General features: G+C 36.1%; 1 protein-coding gene across 13 annotated transcripts in view; it reads left to right on the top strand.

Annotated features, from left to right (window-relative positions):
* LOC131425410 (progestin and adipoQ receptor family member 3) overlaps positions 1–21,542 on the top strand; it is a 59,102-nt gene that overhangs the window by 11,923 nt on the left and 25,637 nt on the right. For 4 of the 13 annotated variants that reach the window (XR_009228988.1, XM_058587290.1, XM_058587300.1 and 1 more), the window contains exon 2: positions 2,261–2,744. Coding sequence is in view for 12 of the 13 variants with exons in the window: in XM_058587290.1 (XP_058443273.1) it covers positions 2,577–2,744 (168 nt within the window). In the remaining variant the exon portion in view is untranslated. Of the gene's footprint in view, positions 1–2,260; positions 2,745–15,792; positions 16,475–21,542 lie in introns of those variants that run through there. The other 9 variants (XM_058587297.1, XM_058587296.1, XM_058587298.1 and 6 more) reach the window with 5 other exon arrangements.

The raw sequence follows: 21,542 nt of genomic DNA, 5'->3' as shown, positions 1-21,542 counted from the left end.
CGAGTGATTCGCATTGAGGAGATGCTTAAGCTCGGCTCCTTTTCTGGAAGGGAAAAGTTAAGTTACTAAAAGATTTCTGCCTGCTCAAATTACCCCCTGTCTCGTCTCACCTTTCTGCGGAATATCTTTAACATACATCCTTGCTCTACCTTGAGAACTAGCATTGTATAATTTTGATTTTATTTATTATTCCGAATTACAATAAAAATATTCTTATTATTATGAATAATGCTAATATTTCCATTGCTTTTTGTTCGAAATTTCAGGTGGGTAACTACCCACCTTTGGAATTTTCGGGTGGGTAGTGCTACCCACCGTACCCACCTCTTTCACCGGCCCTGATGATGAACCTAACTTTTTGTTCAATATTTTTAAAAAGTGATGTCAGGTCTGTTCATATTTTTCGCGAGATGAAAACCGAATACAAATTATCTGATTGATTTTTGTTTCCATTGCGTATGTAATGCTGTATTTCTGAAACTTTTATGATAATGTTTTCATATCCGAAAGTTTTGCGTTTATTTCAAGCAGATAAATCTGGTACAACTTATTTGCAAGTTTCGAATTGTTTTTTTTTTAATGAAGAAATCTGCACACACTGACCTGAAATTTCATAAGGCAGTCAAGACAATGCGGACTCTGCAGCAAAATAGTTTTTACTGCGAGGTTTTCAGTTCGGCTTATCAGTTTTAGCCTTGCGGAGAGCATAATACCACTATTTTATCTTCACAAGAGATATAGAGCCATTTCGACATATATTGAGTCCGATACAATACAATATGACAGCCATTTGGAAAATTTCTAATAAATTGAACAATTGTTTTAGTTACTTCGTTTTTACATGACGATGTGAAAATTTTGGCAGAGCTTCTATAACTACTAGTGCAACGTGGGAAAGTTGGTGATTTGCTGCACAATTGTTTTAGATATACTAAAAAATTGTTCTATAGTGATTTTTTCGGTATTATCGTGAAACTTAACAGGTATAAGTTGCACAACCGATTTTAGTATATTTAAAATTTTTTTGAACATGTCTAACATAAAAAAACAATTCTAAAACAGTTGTAGAACCTCTTGAAATTTCAATAAGTGACATTTGCTACTTGGGAAATAAGTTTACAACATTTGTATGAACTAAACGTTATTCATAGTATGTTTTAAATGTTTCTAACAAAAAGGTTCAAATATAAAACTGACCCAATTTGTCGAGAATACTATGAACATTATGATTATTGTGAAATCTGAGATGGGACACTGATCATTCGCAATCTGAACATGAACTGAGTATTGTTCAATCGGGTTTAAGTTATGTTTTACTATCATCAGAGTATTTCACTAAACAGGACAACTAATTCAGCTAGTAAAATATAATTATTTGCATTCGCATGATTTGGTATTTCTGAAGAACGAATGAACGGTTCAGAAGAGTTATTTCTTTCGAAAGAACTATCGAGCCTTAAACGGTTCATTGAAAAAAAAAACTGTTTTCATCTCTACAATGTAATACTAGTATGAATAAAAACTGAACCGAATTTGTTCATAATTAAGTTTCAATATATGTGACAAATCGTGGAGGTGAAATGAACAACGGTCCGTTTACCCTATGACGCTTGTCGGTGGTTTACTTAGAACACCATTTGTGGATGTATAAATGCGATCTCATGCTCGTGGCGCTCGAGAAGCAAACATAAAACGAGTGTTGATATTAATTCACGTGCTCGGACAGTGTGGCTAAAAGTAAAGTGCTAATTTAATGAAATGAGTCCTCATGGCTATTTGCCATTCAATTTGTCAGACTTTAATTTAGAAAAAGAAAGTACGTCGAACTGCGCGCCGCTGCGTTGCCTGTCTCTATGCTAAAAGAATTAGCGACCGTGAACCCGATTCTTGAAGTGACCTGTTTTCAACGCTATTCCGGTTTGCAAAATAAGACAATCAACAAGACATGTTCTTTATCAAAATGCCCATCGCGAGCAGTTTCTATCAGCTACCGAAATCTGTTCCTTATATTATATAACTATTCTTATCGAAAAGATTATGACTTAGTCTAATCAATTACGTATGTATAACGGTAAACCCCGGATGTTGCTCTGATGTACTGGAGTGTACCCGGTAATGTTTGATTTGAGTGTCACTCAGACTCAGCAGATTTCAATATTCAATCATGGAAATTGCCACGAGAGGACTCAAAATGACTCGCACGAACAATTCCTTTATGCCTACTACTGAGTTTCTTGACAACCGCACACTTTCGTTGAAGCTATTCGTTTGGCACGGGGTCGCGCAGCACATGGCAATTTGTTTTCCTTTCAATTCACAACAACCCACGGAAAACGGTGCCAGTGCCTGAACAGATATCGCGTCAAAATGTTTATCGAAAGTTTCGCTTGCACAGTGAAACCCGCCGCTAGCTTTACATGATCACTCAGAGCAGAGACAATAAATCGCAAAAGAAAAGTGACAGCACTTCCTGCTTAGTAAAAGTCAGATTTCGTTCATACAGATAGTCTATCAAAGAGTTTAATTAAACGTGATATACATAATGTGATAAATGCAAAATAAATAATTGAATAAGAATGGATGAACTCAACAAGTTACTGCAAACGGAACTACTAACAGCAGCTGGTTCTGCTGCAATGGCGATTGACGAAAACTTGAGCACCGGCGGTATGGTGGCCTCAACGATTCTCACGACCACTACAACCGCTGCTACGTGTTACCAACGATTTTCCAGAAGTCGAAAGGTAAGTTTTTGAAATGAAAATTCTCCTGCATTATTAACTATAACTAATCTAGCATTGCATTGCCTCGATGAATGGATTTTTAGTCGTTTTGTTATAGACCATTTAACCTTAAGGTAATTAATCTTTTTACGTATTAGGTTTGATGATTTTTGTGCACTGGGAATTGCTAAATTCAGTACCATTATAGCTTGTATACAGTGGAGCCCGTTGGAGTTTGCACATGTATTTAATCATACTGTCGGTTTCAATCAACAAATGCAATCTGTGTTTACTTACTTATTTTCTCAGGAAGTTAGCAGTGTGCTTATTTAAATGGATCTCACTAGAGTGTATAGGCTCAAAGTCTAGCTACACAGTGCACTGAAGCAGGAATGCGTATGCGTATAACGTTTTTGTGATTATTTGAAAAAAAATCGCTATGATCGTGGAAATATTATCCCTAATAACCTCAATTTAAAGTTTATCACGCTATTGAAAGTGCCATTAACTGTGCCATTATCGAGCTCAAACTAAACTCAATTTTCCTAATAAAATAAATTAAGCACAGTCTTACTCTATAATGGAATGAAAATTTCGTTATGGGAGTTGAACAAATTGAACTAACACATACGTACCCCATAAGATGCAAAAGAGGCAAAATCAAAATCTCAAATCAGCGTCTAACGGTAAACCAAAAAGTAAAGATAAAATTTAAAGAATTTTGACTATTTTGTTATAATACTAACTTAATAGTGACAGACAGATACTAGTATTTCGAATGCAATTTGCACTCATCGTCAGTGTATCAGTTTAGGAGTCTTTTGAAGAAAGTTTGCTGTGCTGTTTCTTTTAAAGTAGTGTAAGTAGATTAATTCAGGTAACTTGGTTACTGACAGCTAGTAACTGTTTATGTACTTCCTACACACTTAAAAAACCCTGTGATTTTACATCTTATTAGATGCACATAAATGGAGCGTCGCAGTTCACGTAAATTTGCGTGGAAGAACATTTAATATTATGTTTAAAACTCCATGACACGAAATTCATTGAAATAAAAAAGAGAACACTGATAGTAACCGCCGCGAATTGAACCGAAAATCATTTGATCGCAAGTACGTCTGTTAATCGACTGAACCACAGAAGCATGCAGAAGGTGCTTTTAAATTCATACAGTCGCACCTGCTAGCAGAACGCAAGTTACAGTCGAAATCAGTAAAATTCAAGCTAATCTGACATTAAGTCATTAGAAATAAAATTTTCCGTTATTTGACAAATTAGGTCTTTATGAATTACACCGTATAAGGGATTAAGTCACCTGTAAAATTCAAATCTTTTTGGAGTGTATGATTATTTATATATCATGCGTAGGAATATTTGTTGTACAATATATCATCTTTTGATCATGATATATCATGATTTTGATACTTTTGATTTGAAATGGTATGATAAACCCTATTCAAATTCTTTCGAGGCTTTCGCTATTTCTGCGGTGTGCTCTTTGAACCGAATTTCCAAAGTCCGCTTGGTCTGTGTAATATATTTTTTCTCGCAATGAGAACACGAGATTTGATATATTCCGGATTTTCTAAAAATATCTGTATAGTCTTTTGTAGATCCTAGTACAGTTTTTAGTTGATAGTTCTTACTGCTGAAAACAGCCATATGACACCGGTATGTTAGCACCAGCAATTTGAAAGTACACCGATTACGTTGAGCCTCTTGCGTTTTGAGCCCCAAACACGGCCATGTTTTGATACTCATCGCGACTCTCGAATTGTGTAGATTACTACCACTTGGTGTTCCAAAACACTATCTGTTGTATTTTAGGTAAACCAATAAGTTATTGTGAAAGAGTCGACCCAAAAATTTCTAATTTTCGTGCAATAACCAAAGTAAACCGTGAGACAATTGTTTTACTGATGGCTGAAAACCAAATCCAAACAAAATTTCTGAGCGGATGTGCAACATCTAGGTTGAAATCTACTGAAATTCTCTTTAAAATTTCTGTTGGTTAAGTTAATGTCGCAAGTGATTTTTTTTTTCAACAGTCTTGATTTTTTCGGCTGAACTTCTCAAAATCGAAAGGGAGCAACTGTACTACGCACTCCACCAAGTAATTTGAATGATCTGGGAAGGAGAGGAAATGCCTTCGGACTGGCTGGATGATATCATATGCCCTATCTACAAAAAGGGTCATTGATTGTAAAAATACTCCTCAATACCGCCTACAATGTACTTTCTAGAGTTGTGTTCAGCAGACTGCGTCCATTGGCGGAATCCTTTGTCGGCGAATACCAATGCGGTTTTCGAGAAGAACGTTCAACGACGAACAAGATATTCACCTTGCGATAAATTCTCGATACGTTTCGGGAGTACAACTCAGTGAAACATTACGAATTGTGGTAGATCATGTTAGAACATGGCTTTCCGACAAAGCTAATTAGACTGATTCGTGCGACGCTCGATGGATCGAAATCAAGCGTCAAGATAGCTGATACGACATCCGATGCTTTCGTGACGTTAGATGGATTGAAGCAGGGCGACACGCTCTCAAATATGTTGTTCAATATAGCGCTCGAAGGTACCATACGAAGATCCGGCGTGCAAAGAAACGGAACCATCATCAATAAGTCTCACATGCTTCTTGGTTTTGCGGACGACATTGATATTATTGGTGTGGATCGTAGAGCTGTGGAAGAGGCTTTTGTGCCCTTCAAGAAAGAAGCTGCGAGAATAGGGTTTACGATAAGCTCTACCAAGACTAAGTGGCATGGTGGCTGGTAGAGAACGAGACAGCCCAAACGGTGTAGGACCCGAGGTGGAGAATGATGGGGTACAATACGAGGTTGTTAACGAGTTCATATATCTTGGAACACTAGTGACATGCGATAATGATATTAGCCGCGAGATAAAAATGCGTGTTGCAGCTGCTAACAGGGTTTTCTACGGGCTCCGTAACCAGCTAGGTCTCGCAGCTTGCAAACACGCACAATACTTGCTCTATACAAGTCGATGATACTACCTGTTGTCTTATACGGCCACGAAGCATGGTCGTTGAAGGAAACAGATGTTCGAGTACTCGGCGTCTTTGAGAGAAAAATCCTGCGCTCAATACTCGGCGGCAAAGAAGAGAATGGCGCAGACGCATGAATCATGAGCTGTACCAAGTATACAAAGATGCGGACATTGGAAGGTTTATAAAATACGGCAGACTACAGTGGGCTGGACATGTAGCAAGAATGCCGGAAGATAGAATGGCCTACGTGATGTTCAGCAGAGAACCTGGGAGAGGTCTTCGACTGCGGGGTGGATCTCGCACTCGCTGGCTGTGCGCAATCGAAGAGGATGCACGTGCAGCGGGAGTACAAAGCGACTGGAGAACGGCGACTCAAGATCGAGTATCCTGGAAAGCTACAATTCGTTCGGTCATGTTCCGAAGACGGAATGTGCACCATTAAAGTAAGTAAGTAAGTCATGATTTTTTATCGTAGATTGTTTGAATTGTTCGCTCTGCATTCTTAGAAAAAATGAAATATGCTGTAATTTCTTCGGTGATAACACAATATTACATCTACTAACATGTAAACATAAATTTTGCGTCTGTATCGATGTAAGTTTCAGCTAAATCAACTGTGGAGTTTCAGTTCGCTTTCACATCTCATTCAAGTAAGTCGATATAACAAAAGCGCTTACGTTCGGGACGGAAGAAACCAAGTACAGTATTGTGTAGTGAACAATAGAACGACCTCGAAATGAGTGAACGAAACGAACAAAAGCTAACGCCGACACGAAAGAATACAATTGTTGTTGACTTCAGGCAGTGCAAAATTCGACCTTCGATACGAGAACTTGAAGGTTTGCTTAAAGAGCAGATGCATCTTGACATTAAACGTGTACATTTACTTCAATGCAATAAGACGAATAATGTTGTTTACATCCAGTTTTATAAAGAGTTGGATGCTATTCAATTCGCAAAAGACAATAACAATGTGCACTATGTGGAGCACGACAACATTAAGTACAATATTCCAGTATATGAGGAAGATAGTGCTATAGAAGTGCGTGTGCATAATCTTCTCTCAAGCGCCACCGATTCTTATATTCGCAAAACTATGTCGCAATACGGAGAGATTCTCTCTATCGAAAAAGAAAAGTGGAAGAACTTTTTCTCCGGTATTCTAAATGGCGTACGTTTGTTACGCCTTTACCTTCTTATGTAACTTTGGGTCAGGATACAAGAATTCCGTGCAAATCATTTGTTACCTATGACAATCAGATGGCCACATGTCAATATTGCCAAAAAGCTGTTCACTACGGTAAGCCATGTGATAAACTGGACAAGGAGACAACCACACCAAAGGACAACGGCGCTTCCTTCACACCAACCCCAAGCAACCCCAGTACATCTGTGACAGCCACCAACAACAATGAAGTATTCCCTTCAACGAAACCATTAGTATCCCCTATATAACAAAGTACACCAGCTGCAGTTAACATCTTACCCTGCAACCAACAGGCAACAGGCAACCAATGTACAACAAGGCGCATCTACAGCAGTTCTCAACGAGTCCAAGACTACGATCAACAAGGAAAACGATAAGAAAACGGAAATCACACACAACACCGACCATGAAGCAATGGATGATGAGATAAGCCGCGGACGAAGTGACCTCCGATCCTCGTTGGATGAAAATGGAAACTCATCTCCCCCTAGATATTGCTTTATATAAAAAATCTGTATTAATCTATATTCACTAATAAAATGAAATTCTTACAACAACATGAGCTCAAACATAGGCTAACCTCTAAATGACCATACCTGCATCGGCCAGATTGAGCCGAAAATAACGTTTTCGTTCGGCACGTCATGAAAGACGTGGTACTTCGGTAACAAATATATAAGTGTTTTGCAAATAGCATTAACTTTACGTCTGCTTAGCGGTTCTAATTGAACTGTTTAAGTTTGCACTAAGCAGTTCAATTTGAACTGCTCTGCACTGACGAGTCTAAGACGAAACGTAAAGAACAGTAAAAACGGTTATGTGCCCTAAGCACAAACATAGGCTAACCCCTAAATAAACAAAATGATGCTAAAAGATATTATTCCAATAGATTGTGGTTGTTTCAATCAGTCATTGGCGTGCTCACAAGAATATTCCACGACGAAATTTCATAATATTTTTCAAATTTTTTTATCCAAAATTGAATTGTAATTCCGTATATTTATCTAGTTTGAATTTGTTGACTTTATAATTTGACATGGAATTTCAACGCCCAATATGCAACGTCAAGTCAGGCCAAACAACTCTCAGTTTGATAGTAAAGTTTCATGATTTCAATACTTCCTTGAATATCAGTTCAAATTGGTTTCAAATTACAATTTGGGTTAGCCAAATTTTGTGCTAGGGCACATAACCGTTTTTATTATTTTTACGTTTCGTCTTTGACTCATCAGTGCAGAACAGTTCAAATTGAACTTCTTAGTGCTAAACTCGGCAGTTCAATTTGAACCGCTAAGCAGACGTAAAGTTTCTGCAACTTTTGTTGTGGGGTGGTTGCTCAAGCTCAAGATGTGTTTCTCTTAATTATATTCAATGCATCCCATTTGTAACGGCACTCTATACTGATTCACGTTGAAACAACAACTTCATGCTAAATAATAAAACTGGCTACCAAACATTCAAGGTTAACAGACGAACTCTGAAAGGTTCAATTCATACTCAATCCATCAACAGTTTAGCTAGTGGAAATTTAAATTTCTATACTCATTACATTGCTCTATTGATTTTCACTTCATGACAGAAGCGAATTTGAACAATCACAGTGCTTCAATTAATCTCTGATTAGGCATGCGCTTTGATGATTAAACTTTTTCAAATTGGAAGTAGCAGTGGCATACTCTAATCCGAATATTTTTAGTCATTGTACGAATTCGGCGAAACTCAATAAATTATTGATAACTGAAAATATAGAGAAGCGGAAATCGAATGTCCTTCTACTATCCAATTCTGTATACAAAACCCGGAGAGTCATTAAACTCATCACAGTCATCATCATCATCTCCGTGCTTCGCACACGGTCACGAGTTGGTGCACAACTCGCGGCGTTTACAGTTACAATAAAGCTGAACGGATTATTTACGCATTTCTGCTGGAAACACTCCTCTGTTCGATGGAGTGGGTAAAGCTAGTTTTGTACATAATATTTTGCAACACCCGAGGTTCGTGCACCAAGGTCAACATAATAATCAGCTCTCTCAGATTCACAGACAATCCAAATAACGGTGAGCCAAGTCTGTCAAATCAATAACGTCTGGGTGAATGACCAAAAAGAGCACAAACTCTTTCTTGGAGCAAACGAAAAAAGCGCTGCGCGATTCGTTTCTTTTCGCTGTGTCTGCTGAGTACATTGTAGTAGAGCTCACTCGTCTATTTCGCCACAATGCTGAAGGTCACCAAAAATGATTGAAACGTAGTTGGGGAAACGATATTGGGGATCACATTGATCAGGTTTTTTTTAACGCATCTGTCGGAAATTGGCAAGAACGCCAATGTTTATGAAATAGGGTAATTGTACCAATAGCTAACTCACTAACCTCAAATTTTTTAGTTCATTACTCGATCTACAATTTATTTATCTCATTTATTTTTGAAGTAGGTAAAAAATAAGCTATTATAAAACTTTCAACTTTGTCTCCAAAAAGCATAAAACTTTTTCTGCTTGCAGCAGGCACAAACTAAAGCTACAGTGATCGAAGGAAGCAAATATCCAATACTATTATGAGCAGCTCAAAGAATTTTGAGGATCTCTCCATGGAAGTTAGCGAAGCGCGAAACGAAAAAAATATATTGTATGATTTTTATATTCGAGTGTATAATGGACCAGAGCACAATAAAGTGCTTTTAGGCAATGTATTTTGTTAAAACACTTCGTCACACGAAAGACGAACTCAAGTAATGAGGGGCTACGATAATTATGTAATCCACGTGCTTCAACGATCGATTCTCGTTCAAGAATAGTTTGTGTTTGGTTTGATTGAACATTTCGAAGCGATGAACTCATTTACTCGGTACCAATTCGTGGAAATATTCAGCTGTGACTGTAAAAAAGCTAACACCATCGGTAGTTTTGATTTTTGGTTTTTGGTAGGGTGATGTATGCTCTCGACATTTTAGAGTTAAGACAGTGTACCTTATGTCGTTTTCGTTTGAGAAAACTGAAACTGACCCAGGGTAGTTTCGTCAAACAAACACTTTTCACGAAACTGTGTTGGGTGCGCACTTTCAAAACCTGCTATAAAAACCAGGCTCGAAACTGACTCGATTTTCAATTCAACAACATTGAAACTAGGTTCGAAACAAGTTACAAAAAAAACGGTTTGACAGCAGTTAGGGTGGAAACGGGGTTAGATTTGGCATCAAGCGAAAACGACATTAGTTAATATAGTGGTAAATGAATGAGTGACGTGATGCACTCATCGAATGTCTACCGAAATTTCACTGAATGTTACGTACGAACTTATCCAACTCAGAACAATTAACGGATTAGGGAGTTATCGGAGCCGAAAATTTTAGTTCGGCTCCAAGACCACTATTACCAAAAGAATGCACGATACGAACAAATCTTGTACTTCTACGTCATGCTAGATGTGTGTGTTAAACGTAATCGAAGCCTCACAGTCTGGCAGCAGTTTGAAGAAATAATAACTTTAATCCTGGACTCAGTTACGTGTTAGCCCAATCGAATTCTGATGACCCGTTACAAATATCGTGCTCCGAGGTCATCGTTCTATCGACCAGCCCCGCCTCAATGCAATGCTTGTATCAAATGGATTCGAATTATTTTCGATGGTCTGCAATCGACGTGCCTCTAATTTATATTTTTAAGTTACTCCAGGTAACATCCATTGTTTTATTTATTACCAATCCGAACCGTCAGTCTTAAAAACCAGCAGATGAGTAAACCTAACGATCAAAAGGTCCCGGCACTGGCGATTAGGCGACCAAAGTCAATTTTTTTTTTATTTCAATGGGTTCCGTATTTATCGTGTGGCACAAGAAAAAGAAGCTTTGCTTAACAAGCAAATTAATATCATCCAGAAAAAAGTTCTCGAGATTCAAGTAATAGTATTCCTCTTAGTGAGAAGCAATTAAAGTTACAGTTAACAACAATGACGTGCATTATGTCGAGTATAAGGGACTATTCATGAACTACGTAGACCGAAATTTGAATCTTTTGAAAACAGGTACAAGATACACATTGTTCAGTTATTGGGTTGTTCAATAAAGTATGTTTCAATATGGATAAAGTATCTTCGTTCAGAGAAAAATTTGTGTGTCTTACGCATGTGCCTCGCATGTGACTTTCGTTAACAATGGAAGGTATCCATGTAAAACGCTGATCACGTACCGAAATCAGCAAGCCACATGTCAATACTGTCAAGTAAACCTCTCATTATGTAAAGCCGTGTGAGAAAATGAATAGAAAGACATCCCGACCCAAAGACGATGGAACTCCTTTTACACCAGCTCTATACAAGCCCAGTACAAATAATATGACTGAAAAAAAATGCTGTGGATGCTGAAGTATTTCAATATGAAATTAACGTATTCAACATTTGGTGCAATAAAAGCTTACTCCAACTAAACGCTAAGAAATGTAGTTCAGTAACGTTTAGTAGTAAAATCATGTCTCCCTCTAATTACATATATTTAGGAAACCAATCTGTAGAAAAATGTAAAATTATTAGAGGCCTAGGCATAATTTTAGATTCAAAACTTACTTTCGTGGAACATTTTAGTACAATTATCAATAAAGCAAATAGTATGTTAGGCTTCATTAAACGTTTCAGTCATAATTTTCGGTATAGCTCTGAGAAAATTGAGTGCACATTTTTCACCCTGTAACTCCGTAATTGGAAGTCGTATCCAGATGAAATTCAATAGCAAGGTTTCAACAACTTTTTATTTTAATCTAAGTTTATGAAAATTGATTCAGCCATCTCTGAGAAAATTTAGCGCTAATCTTTTTCCATTTTTTGTGTGTATCACCCTGTAGTTTTAGAATCGCAAGTCGGATCGGAATGAAATTCAACAGCCGACCATAAGACACATACAGACACACACAGCAGACATTTGCTCAGTTTGTCGAGTTGAATCGTTCCTCGGTTGAAAAGGCGATTTTGACAGTGATTGCATAGCTTTTCTATGCGCAATAGACAAAACTGAGCTACTTAGAATGCTATTCATAAAGTTTACAAGCTGATCAAGCCAAACCACGTTCTTGTACCCGAAGTTTTGGTTACTGTAAAAGATTTGACACACGGAAAGACCGAAATTAGCATTTTGGCGAAAAAATTAGTTGATTTTCTGATTTTAGTTAGTTATTTTTTGAGACAACTAAAAAAATCTTACTTTTGCTGATTTAGATTTTTTAATTCTAATTCTCTTAATAATAATAAAATATTTGTTGAAATGGCTATTTTTTTAGTTGAATTCACCAATTAAACGTGCTGTCATTTCTTAGCTAAGGCACGCTTCATATCCATTCAACTAATTTTTTAGTTGAATTAGAGAAATAAAACGTTGTTTTCATAATTCATAATTCATAACGTTGTTTTCATAATTCATAATTCATTCATAATTCATAATAATAATAAAATATTTGTTGAAATGGCTATTTTTTTAGTTGAATTCACCAATTAAACGTGCTGTCATTTCTTAGCTAAGGCACGCTTCATATCCATTCAACTAATTTTTTAGTTGAATTAGAGAAATAAAACGTTGTTTTCAACCAACATAAATGGTTGAACTGGTTTCTGCAATCAGCAGCTATATGGCGCTCGTTAACACCGTAATGGCTACTAGCAACTAGATGGCACACTACTACCGAAAAAAATTTCAGTCACGGTTATCTTTTCTATATTTGCAGGTATAAATACGATGTTGTATTGGAGAAAAAGACATAAGCGAAACATAAACTTCTTTTTGAAAAATTTTACTTCTAAATCGCTGTTTTCTTCATTCGACTTCGCGAAATCGACTCTCTCACTGAAAACTTTGAGCACTCGGAAAACAAAAACCGAATACAAGTAGTACACCGGACGGCGTAGCCCGGAATGAGAATATACAAAAAAAACATCATTTGACGTGTACAATTAGAGTGCAACATTCGAAACTCACTTCACTGTTTCGCGTAAAAACATTATTACCCACAATCGCTTCAACTGCGCACAAATTCTGAATAAATACACTTTCCACTAACAGTTTACGTCATTTTTACATATCGGTTTAGAAATTTATATAGGGATATATCGTAACACATGCGAAAAACATCTAAACAATTTGCGAGCAGTTTCAACAAGACTGTCCCTTTGAGCTTTTTAATGGATTGTTTTGCTTTGACACTGCTGTCCTTCAGTAATGACGGTGATAGATAAATAGAATCAAAGTTTCTGATTTTAATAACGAAATTAGTTGTCAATGAGAATTTCGTGTTGGATTGAAATATTGCTGGTTTGTGTCCAGAATATTCGCCAACTAAACACCTTCTCTAAAAATAAGAGTTTTTTTCAGCGCAGTAAATTCTAAATTTTACCTAATTTTATAGTTATTTTGGAAATTTTGTTGTTAAAATCAACTAATTCAAAAACAGTAATACGAATTAGGCGCAGAGCTAATTTCGGTCGTTCCGTGCAAGTGAAATCGGAAGTGACGCCATCTGTTGATCAGATCGGAGAGTTATTGACCTTTGTGTCACCTACCTATACGGTTAAAATAAAATACTCAATTATGAGTATCAGAAATAACCGTTTTCGACGTTAATTGGAAGCGAGAGAACGGGTTTTATAAAATAAATCATCAGAATTAGTGCATAGCCGAGTGTATAGGTTGCCTATTTGTCCAGTTTGAGTAAGCTCTAATATCATTTTAGTTTAACGTTCGATTTATTATGTTTACTTCTTGTTTCAGGAGTTCACTAGTTTAATATTTTTTTCCAAATAACTTTCATTCATTTTGATATTCTTAAACAATCCAAAAATACACATCCTAGCCATTCTCTGTTTCTACCCTTTCTTTGTTCGTTTCATCATATAAAACAGGGTAATGAACCACCCAATTTTTGACACACATTTGCTTCACCCATTTTTGTGAAAAAAATACTCATTCAATGAGTTTTCCCAGTTTTGTCGATAATGAGACGAATAGCCCACATAAATGGGTAATTTATTTTAGACGTGTGCTGGCTATTTCTAAATTTGACCTATTATATGTGTTGTGCTACCTATCGAGGTTACGTACTCAGAATAAATTTTCAAATTATTTATTCTCAAACAAATGTAATGTTGGTCTTTTTGGTGTGAATATCAAATTCGACTATGTTTAATGAAAAATAGCCCTAATTCTATATTCAGATTTTATTACCTTATTTCCTTAAGCTCATCATAACATACACACTAATATTTTTTCGCTGAATCTCGGCAAAATAATTGCCGAAATTTGCACCACCGAGTACTCGGTAATCATTTCGGTAAAAGATATAAATGCGGGGTCTCGGCAATGTGAAATTTGACAAACGTCAGTTATTACCGAAGTTATCAGAAAAAAGTTTACTGTCTGTTCGGCATAACCTTTACTGACTGTTCGACAAAAGCAACGAAGTGAAATTTATTAATTACTGAGCTTTCAGCAATTGAAAATAAATGAAGAATTCGTTTGTTTTTATTTGAACATTCAATTGAGGATCAAGATTTCATTTTATTTTCGTACAAACATGTAAAAATTATAAATTACATTGCTTATGTTTTGAGAACGTACAAATATAAAATATGTACTTCGGACAAAACACCGATTGTAGGATATGTTTGTTGACATGGCGTTGAAGTTATTTGATATATCCTATAATAACAGTGAAAGCAGGATCTGGTAGGAGCTTTCTATATAAACAATCAACAATAATTTGTAGATATTATGCTTACTGGATAGATCGTAGATTCTTACTGACCACCGGAAATTTTCTCCGAAATATTTCGTCAGAAAATAACTGCGTTGTGTCAAGCGAAAATGTAAACCGTAAATGACAGTTGTTTAGCCGAATTTCGGCAAAAGCGAACACATATTTCGAAATTTCGGCAAACGCATTTGCTGGTTTCGAGATAATTGTTAATCGTCGACGAGTGTAACACTGCTGTTCTTACGACACGAAAATAAGAAGTGAAGTCACTCATTAACATCCTAATTTTTTGAGACAATGAGGTTTTAGAACATTAGATGAATGGTGGAACGGAGATGAATAGAAGTACCGTTACCCTACATGATTGTTTAATTTCATATATGATCTGGGAAAACGCGATGGAACTAGTTTTTACGCACAAATTGTTTACATTACCCATACACTTGCGTACAGTCTTGCTTCTTAAAAGCAATTTTCATCCGATACACTAAATTGAGTATCGAGAAAAACTGGAGAAATAAACATTCAAATGTTTCACCTGTGATCCATCCTGTGAAGTTGGAACGCGATAGTCACAATATTGTGGTAAACATCTGCGAAGGTGAAAGCTGTAAGCCACTAAATTTCAATGTAGATCGGTTTGGTTGATGGAAAAGAATTTTGAATGAATTCTGTTTGCGCTTTGCAATACAATAAGTGAACAACAATTCAGTTCAAAAACACGTTACATTTTCGTAGCCTGGAGATATGAGACGTGCTGTATTAAAGACTTAAACCATTGTATCTATTATTTCCGAGGGTTACAATTATGATAGATATGTCCGATACCACCAAGTGGCTTAGTTCTCAACAGTGTACCGTGGAATACTGCACATGCTACCCTCAAGGCGTCGCGAAGAGACAAATGCACAAAACAGCAATTTTTTTCTTCCAAGGCTACTCGATTGCGCCTTCCAATATATAGCAGACAGGTACATGCGAATTGGCAAGCTTTAGGGGGCGCATGGTAGAGCGAGAAATTCACGCCGTTCAAGGCATATGTGCTGTGTTAAGCCAGTGAGCGGGGAGGCAAACCACGAGAAGTTAACTTCTCGATAGCCTCAGTCTTTGTTCGCGTTTTATGGTGTATCGACCTGCAACCCATACCTTGTTCTCGGTGGCAGGGATAGGTGTGAGCAGGATATTTTCTATCACACGTCCTGCGCAGGTCGATCAGTCAAGTGTAGTGTTACTGGCTTCAAACGTGGAAGCACTATAGAAATCCGTACACACCTTCCGGGGACAGGTGGCGTCACGCCGTTCCGTTGTTTTGTACGCAACCATATATTTCCAAGTTAACGAGGGAAACGAGTCGCGAAAAAAAGTTGCTAACAGTGCAGAACATAGAATTTAAACAATAACGCTCATTGAAATAGTGACCCCGAAAGAAATCGCTAGAACAGCGTGTCGAGCAACCACCGGAAGGTTAAGTAATTATACTGGTGTACATGAGTAGCAGCAGCACAGTTGAAGCTACTTACAATAAATAAGCCACCGGCTAACCACGGAGCTGAGCGATACAGAAATTTGTAGTGATTGGTGTGTGATAGTCACTTTCGAAATGGAATCGTTGTTGCCGCAAAAGTGATTTTCTGCACCCATGAACATTGTTTTCACTAATGCTGACACATGTGAATTGATGTTTATTCGATAAGAATAGGACTTACGGATTGAATTCAATACAAAAGTGCAGACTGAAGTTGAGTTATAGCTGCTTGATTGATTATTGAAAGATGCTACCAAACGAGAATTATAATAATGTACGTATTTCCTTGGCAATGGCAATCCTAAATGCAATAGATATCAGCTGTAAACTATATACTTGATAACTAACAAAGTAAGAATATTATATATCGCAGAATAATGTTTAACAATTATGCTAACGATCCTATCTTATTCAATGTGCTCGCAATGTTTATTTATTTATTTATTTATTTTGGGGAGCAGGGAAAAGCCCGATGGAGATGAAATATAGTAATCTCTCTCTCTCTCCAGCAGGCATAAAACCTCCTCATCTTTTGTATCAACAGATTACAATGATCCAACAGATACATTTACGTTTAAAACTAACAATTTAAAACTAACAGGTAAAACTAAACTACTAACCCTATAACTAGTTGATGACACAATATTACAGCATTACAGAGCAGCTTCCTTGAAAGGCGAGATAGAAGAGAAAAGTGGATATGAAGATGGAAGAAGAAGGTTAGTTGAGGGAGAAGTGAGTGAGAGTGATACCAGCTTTATGGCACAAATGCTGATACATCGTCAATATTTTCATCCGAACTGTTTTGAAACGTGTGATTAACGTATATAAAGTTACATAGTTTATTGCTAGAGAGGATGCAGATACTTGATTTAGACAGACATTGTTCGCGTATGTTTATCCACTTGAGAGTCCCAAACAATTCATATGTATCATGATTCAGGTCGATCAAATTCCGACGTCTCATTTCCCATACAAATCGAAATTGTGAAATCCCGATTTTCGATTACATTTGAGCAAATGTATGAATAAAACAATCGCATACAGGATAGTTACTATATAAAAAATCTGTGAAATTTTTTAGCAGTACTGAGGCTATTAGTTTCCACATTTGACAACCTACTATCGGATCCATGATTGCAGACGGGTGTGCAAGTCTATGCGCATTCTCTTGTTTTACAGAGTGCGATAGCAAATTTTACAAACCAATCTTCAAATTGTTTAGACAACTTTTTTTTTCTTTTATTACAATAGATGGAAAGTTGATCGCAGGTTAATAGTAGTTTAGTTTTAAGGTTAAGTTAGCAAAAAATTTTTGGTTTTTTGCACGGTTAAATTTTTGCATTATGACCGACATTCTTAATACTACAAAAAAAAATCAGAGATTTTTATACATGAATTCTGATCTACATATAACTGAGGGATCAATACGGCGACCTAAAAAATTTACCATAATTCAAATACCTCAATTATTAGCTAAAATTGCTGGATGACCAATATTTTACGATCTGCAACTTAGTAAGTTTACTATAAAATTTCAGCATTTTTAACATTTAACAGATAACAACCGAATTTGCTTACATTTGAAATATGTATTGGAGGCTACTCGGTGAAAGCTTCACGCCATCCATAGAAGCTTATACTTTCTGATTCCGTATCATTTAGTTATTTTCATCAACTTCCTAAGCAATTCATTTGCTTCCTGTACTTTCTCTTCAGTACCCGCTTTATCATAGTTACGAGTAAACGTAGTTCAGAGCACTCTTGTTCCTGGAGACTCAGGAAACTCATGTTCTTGGAGACAAAATGCACCGAATCTGTCTTACGTTTGTAGTATAGTGGTATGAAGCTTAATCCCCGCAAAAAGAGTGTTTTTGTCTTTCTTTTATAGAAAGACTATGCAATCACAGTGAAAACCGATTTTTCAACCGAGCTTCGAAAGACCGAGTGTAAAAAACACTAACTATGCAAAAGATTGGATCCACTTGGAAAAAAATATGTTTTGACTTTTTCTATAGAAAGGTAATAAAATTGCTAAAAAACTGACTTCTTAACAGAACTCCTAATGTTATGTACCATTGTATTTTTGTGTGTGTACCTTTCGAAGAAACATAGCGGTATAAGCGATCGAAGATATAACGGTATAAGTGATGGCCTTGTACATAACCCACTGTAGTGGATCCACTTTTGCATAATAGTGTACCATTCGACAAATAACGGCTGAGTCAATTTTCGCTAACTTAGAATTAAATTAAAAATCTTACCTCGAATGCCTTGTGGTTCTGATTATAATTTATAGGAGTTTTGTGATTGATTTTTCAATCACTACCTGTTTCATGACAACTATAATAAGCCTTTACTCAGACTAACAACTGGACTAAAAATAAAACAACAAATCATAAAAATAAAAGCGCATGACGTTTTTACGTTCGGAAAAAGCCTCAAACTATTGATTAAAATCTAATATATTCTTACTGATTGCAATCAAAGCCGACATGACACACATAAATTCAAGAAAAATATTATCAAAATGACATTTTATTCATAGCGGAATTCATTCCATCGGAAAAAATTAAATTTTGATCGTAAAGCTGGCTTCAAAATTTTCTTGAATTCGGAGATTGAACGCAGGTTTATGGCGACTTTTCACTTTGTTTTATAAACCTGAATGAAGAATGGTTCACCTGGCAGGAATATACTCTTATAGTTGGGGTCAGCAGGCTTTCGTGGAGTTTTAATGCAAGATTTATGATGTAGCATTGAAGCAGCTACAAGTAGAGATGCCAGATCTGCCACGGAAAGACCGCAATCAGCATTTTGGCGAAAAAATTAGTTGATTTTCTGATTTTAGTTAGTTATTTTTTGAGACAACTAAATGCTAATGCTAATGTAGATTTTTTAATTCTAATACTTTTAATAATAATCAAATATTTGTTGAAATGGCTATTTTTAGTTGAATTCGACAATTAAACGTGCTGTCATTTCTTAGCTACGGCACACTTCATTTCCATTCAACTAATTTTTTAGTTGAATTAGAGAAATAAAACGTTGTTTTAAACCAACATAAATGGTTGAATTGGTTTCTGCAATTTTCAGCTATATGGCGCTCTGTCACCGAAAGAACGTTAACACCGTAATGTCTACTAGCCACTAGATGGCACACTACTACCGAAAAAAAATTCAGTCGCGGTTGTCTTTTCTATATTGGCAGGTATAAATACGATGTTGTATTGGAGAAAAGTACATAAATGAAACATAAACTACTTTTTGAAAAATTTTCTTTTAAATCGCAGTTTTCTTCATTTGACTTCCCGAAATCGACTCTCTTACTGAAAACTTTGAGCACTCGGAAAACAAAAATCGAATACAAGTAGTACACCGGACGGCGCAGCCCGGAAGGTTGAAAGATACAAAAAAACATTTGACATATATAATTAGAGTGCAACATTCGAAATTCACTACACTGTTCCGCGTAGAAACATTATTACGCACAATCGCTTCAAATGCGCACACATTTTGGATAAATACACTTTCCATTAACAGTTTACGACATTTTTACATATCGGCTTAGAAATTTATATATGGATATAGTGTAACACATGCGAAAAACATCAAAACAATTTGCAAACAGTTTCAACAAGACTTTTTAGCTTTTTAATGGATTGTTTTGCTTTGACACTTCTCATGAGTTAACTTGTTAATAAAACCAATTTCATTTTTGTTTTCTTTGTGCTGTCCTTCAGTAATGATGGTGATGGATAAATAGAAACAATTTTTTTGATTTTTATATCAAAATTAGTTGTCAATAAGAATTTAGTGTTGGATTGAAATATTGCTGGTTTGTGTCCAGGATATTCGCCAACTAAACTCATTCTCTAAAAATAAGAGTATTTTTCAGCAAAGTAAATTCTCAATTTTAACTAATTTCATAGTTATTTTGGAAATTTTGTTGTTAAAATCAACTAATTCTAAAACAGTAATACGAATTAGGCGTAGAGCTAATTTCGGTCGTTCCGTGTGCAGATTTGTCTGTAAACTGCAGATTTCGGACATAGTGCTGCAGACATTTTTTGTTGTGCAGACCTTTGCTGACTTTTGAAAATCAAGTTTTTCGCAGACTTTCGGTCAAACTTTACAGACTTTTGAAATTGTTGCGACGCCAAGTCAGTTTAGCGTATGCACATTTTTTGGTAGCTAAACGAATTTCGGTTTAGAATATAGCAAAAATTGTGAATTTTACAGGTGACGCAAATCCACGTATGGCTCAATTCATAAGAACTGGTTTCGTAAAATAACTGAATTTGACAAGAATGTTTTAAATATGTGTCAAACATAACCAGTTTTTTATGCAGACATGTAAAGTTACATATTCTAGTACTTAACAATACATCAGAATGTATAAAATTAAGGGTGATTTTTTGCTGGTATCTTTTTGGCAACATTGTTTTTGACAGATCACATTTCGTCATGAACCCTTGTTTTGTCTATAATTTAATCATGAACATGCTGGCAAAGTTGGAGGAAAATTAACTATTTTATCGAAAAAATGTGTTTAGCAACGGTTGAAGACAATATTCCCATGTTTCTAACAGTACCAAACATGTAGAGAACGCAAATATAATCGAAAGAGAAAGTGAACAAAGAGAAACTCAATTGTTTTTAGGCCCTTTTGAAATATTGACGTCGGAATGAGTTATTTTTGACTTAGTCTCAGAAGACGTAAATATACACGATTTCTCAAGGTGTGCAGTTCTACGTTTACGGCTATACCAGTTCTTAGTAGTTCTGCGAAAAAAATCTAAATAGTTATCAAAAACTCCAAAAAGGGTTTTCTTTTGCATTCACGTAAAATAGTAATGAGAAAAACGACGATTCAATTCGCTTTTCATGGGTGTGAATAACCTAAATAAATTAAGTATTTCGATTCGAATTGATTGCTTCTTTTCGATACGATCATCCACATGAAATTTATTTTTCCCCATGTAAAACTTCTGTATTGGCATTTGCTTTGATGTATATATCGTGTACCGTTACCGTTTCTATCACCAAATTCTCAGGGAGTAAAAAGATACAATGAAATTAGTTTTAGCATCACTCATTTAAATTATTTCACCTTTATATCTGAATGCGCAAACTTTGGCCTTAACTCCAACCGTAAGTCTCTGCACGACCTTGAAATTGACTGTTTTTCTTTGTGTGTATTAACACATGCTTTCTTCATTTCTTTTTTACATTCTTCCCTGCTACCCTTGGTTTAGAAGGTGCTCATTCACAATTATTTTTTTCCTGGGTGCAGCTTCGAAGTGTTCAAGTGGATCAGATCTTTCGGCTTGAGATTCACA

Source organism: Malaya genurostris, chromosome 1, assembly GCF_030247185.1.
Source record: "Malaya genurostris strain Urasoe2022 chromosome 1, Malgen_1.1, whole genome shotgun sequence".
Taxonomy (NCBI): Eukaryota; Metazoa; Arthropoda; class Insecta; order Diptera; family Culicidae; genus Malaya; species Malaya genurostris.
The sequence above is the reverse complement of the archived record's forward strand: the minus strand, read 5'-3'. Positions and strand labels throughout refer to the sequence as shown.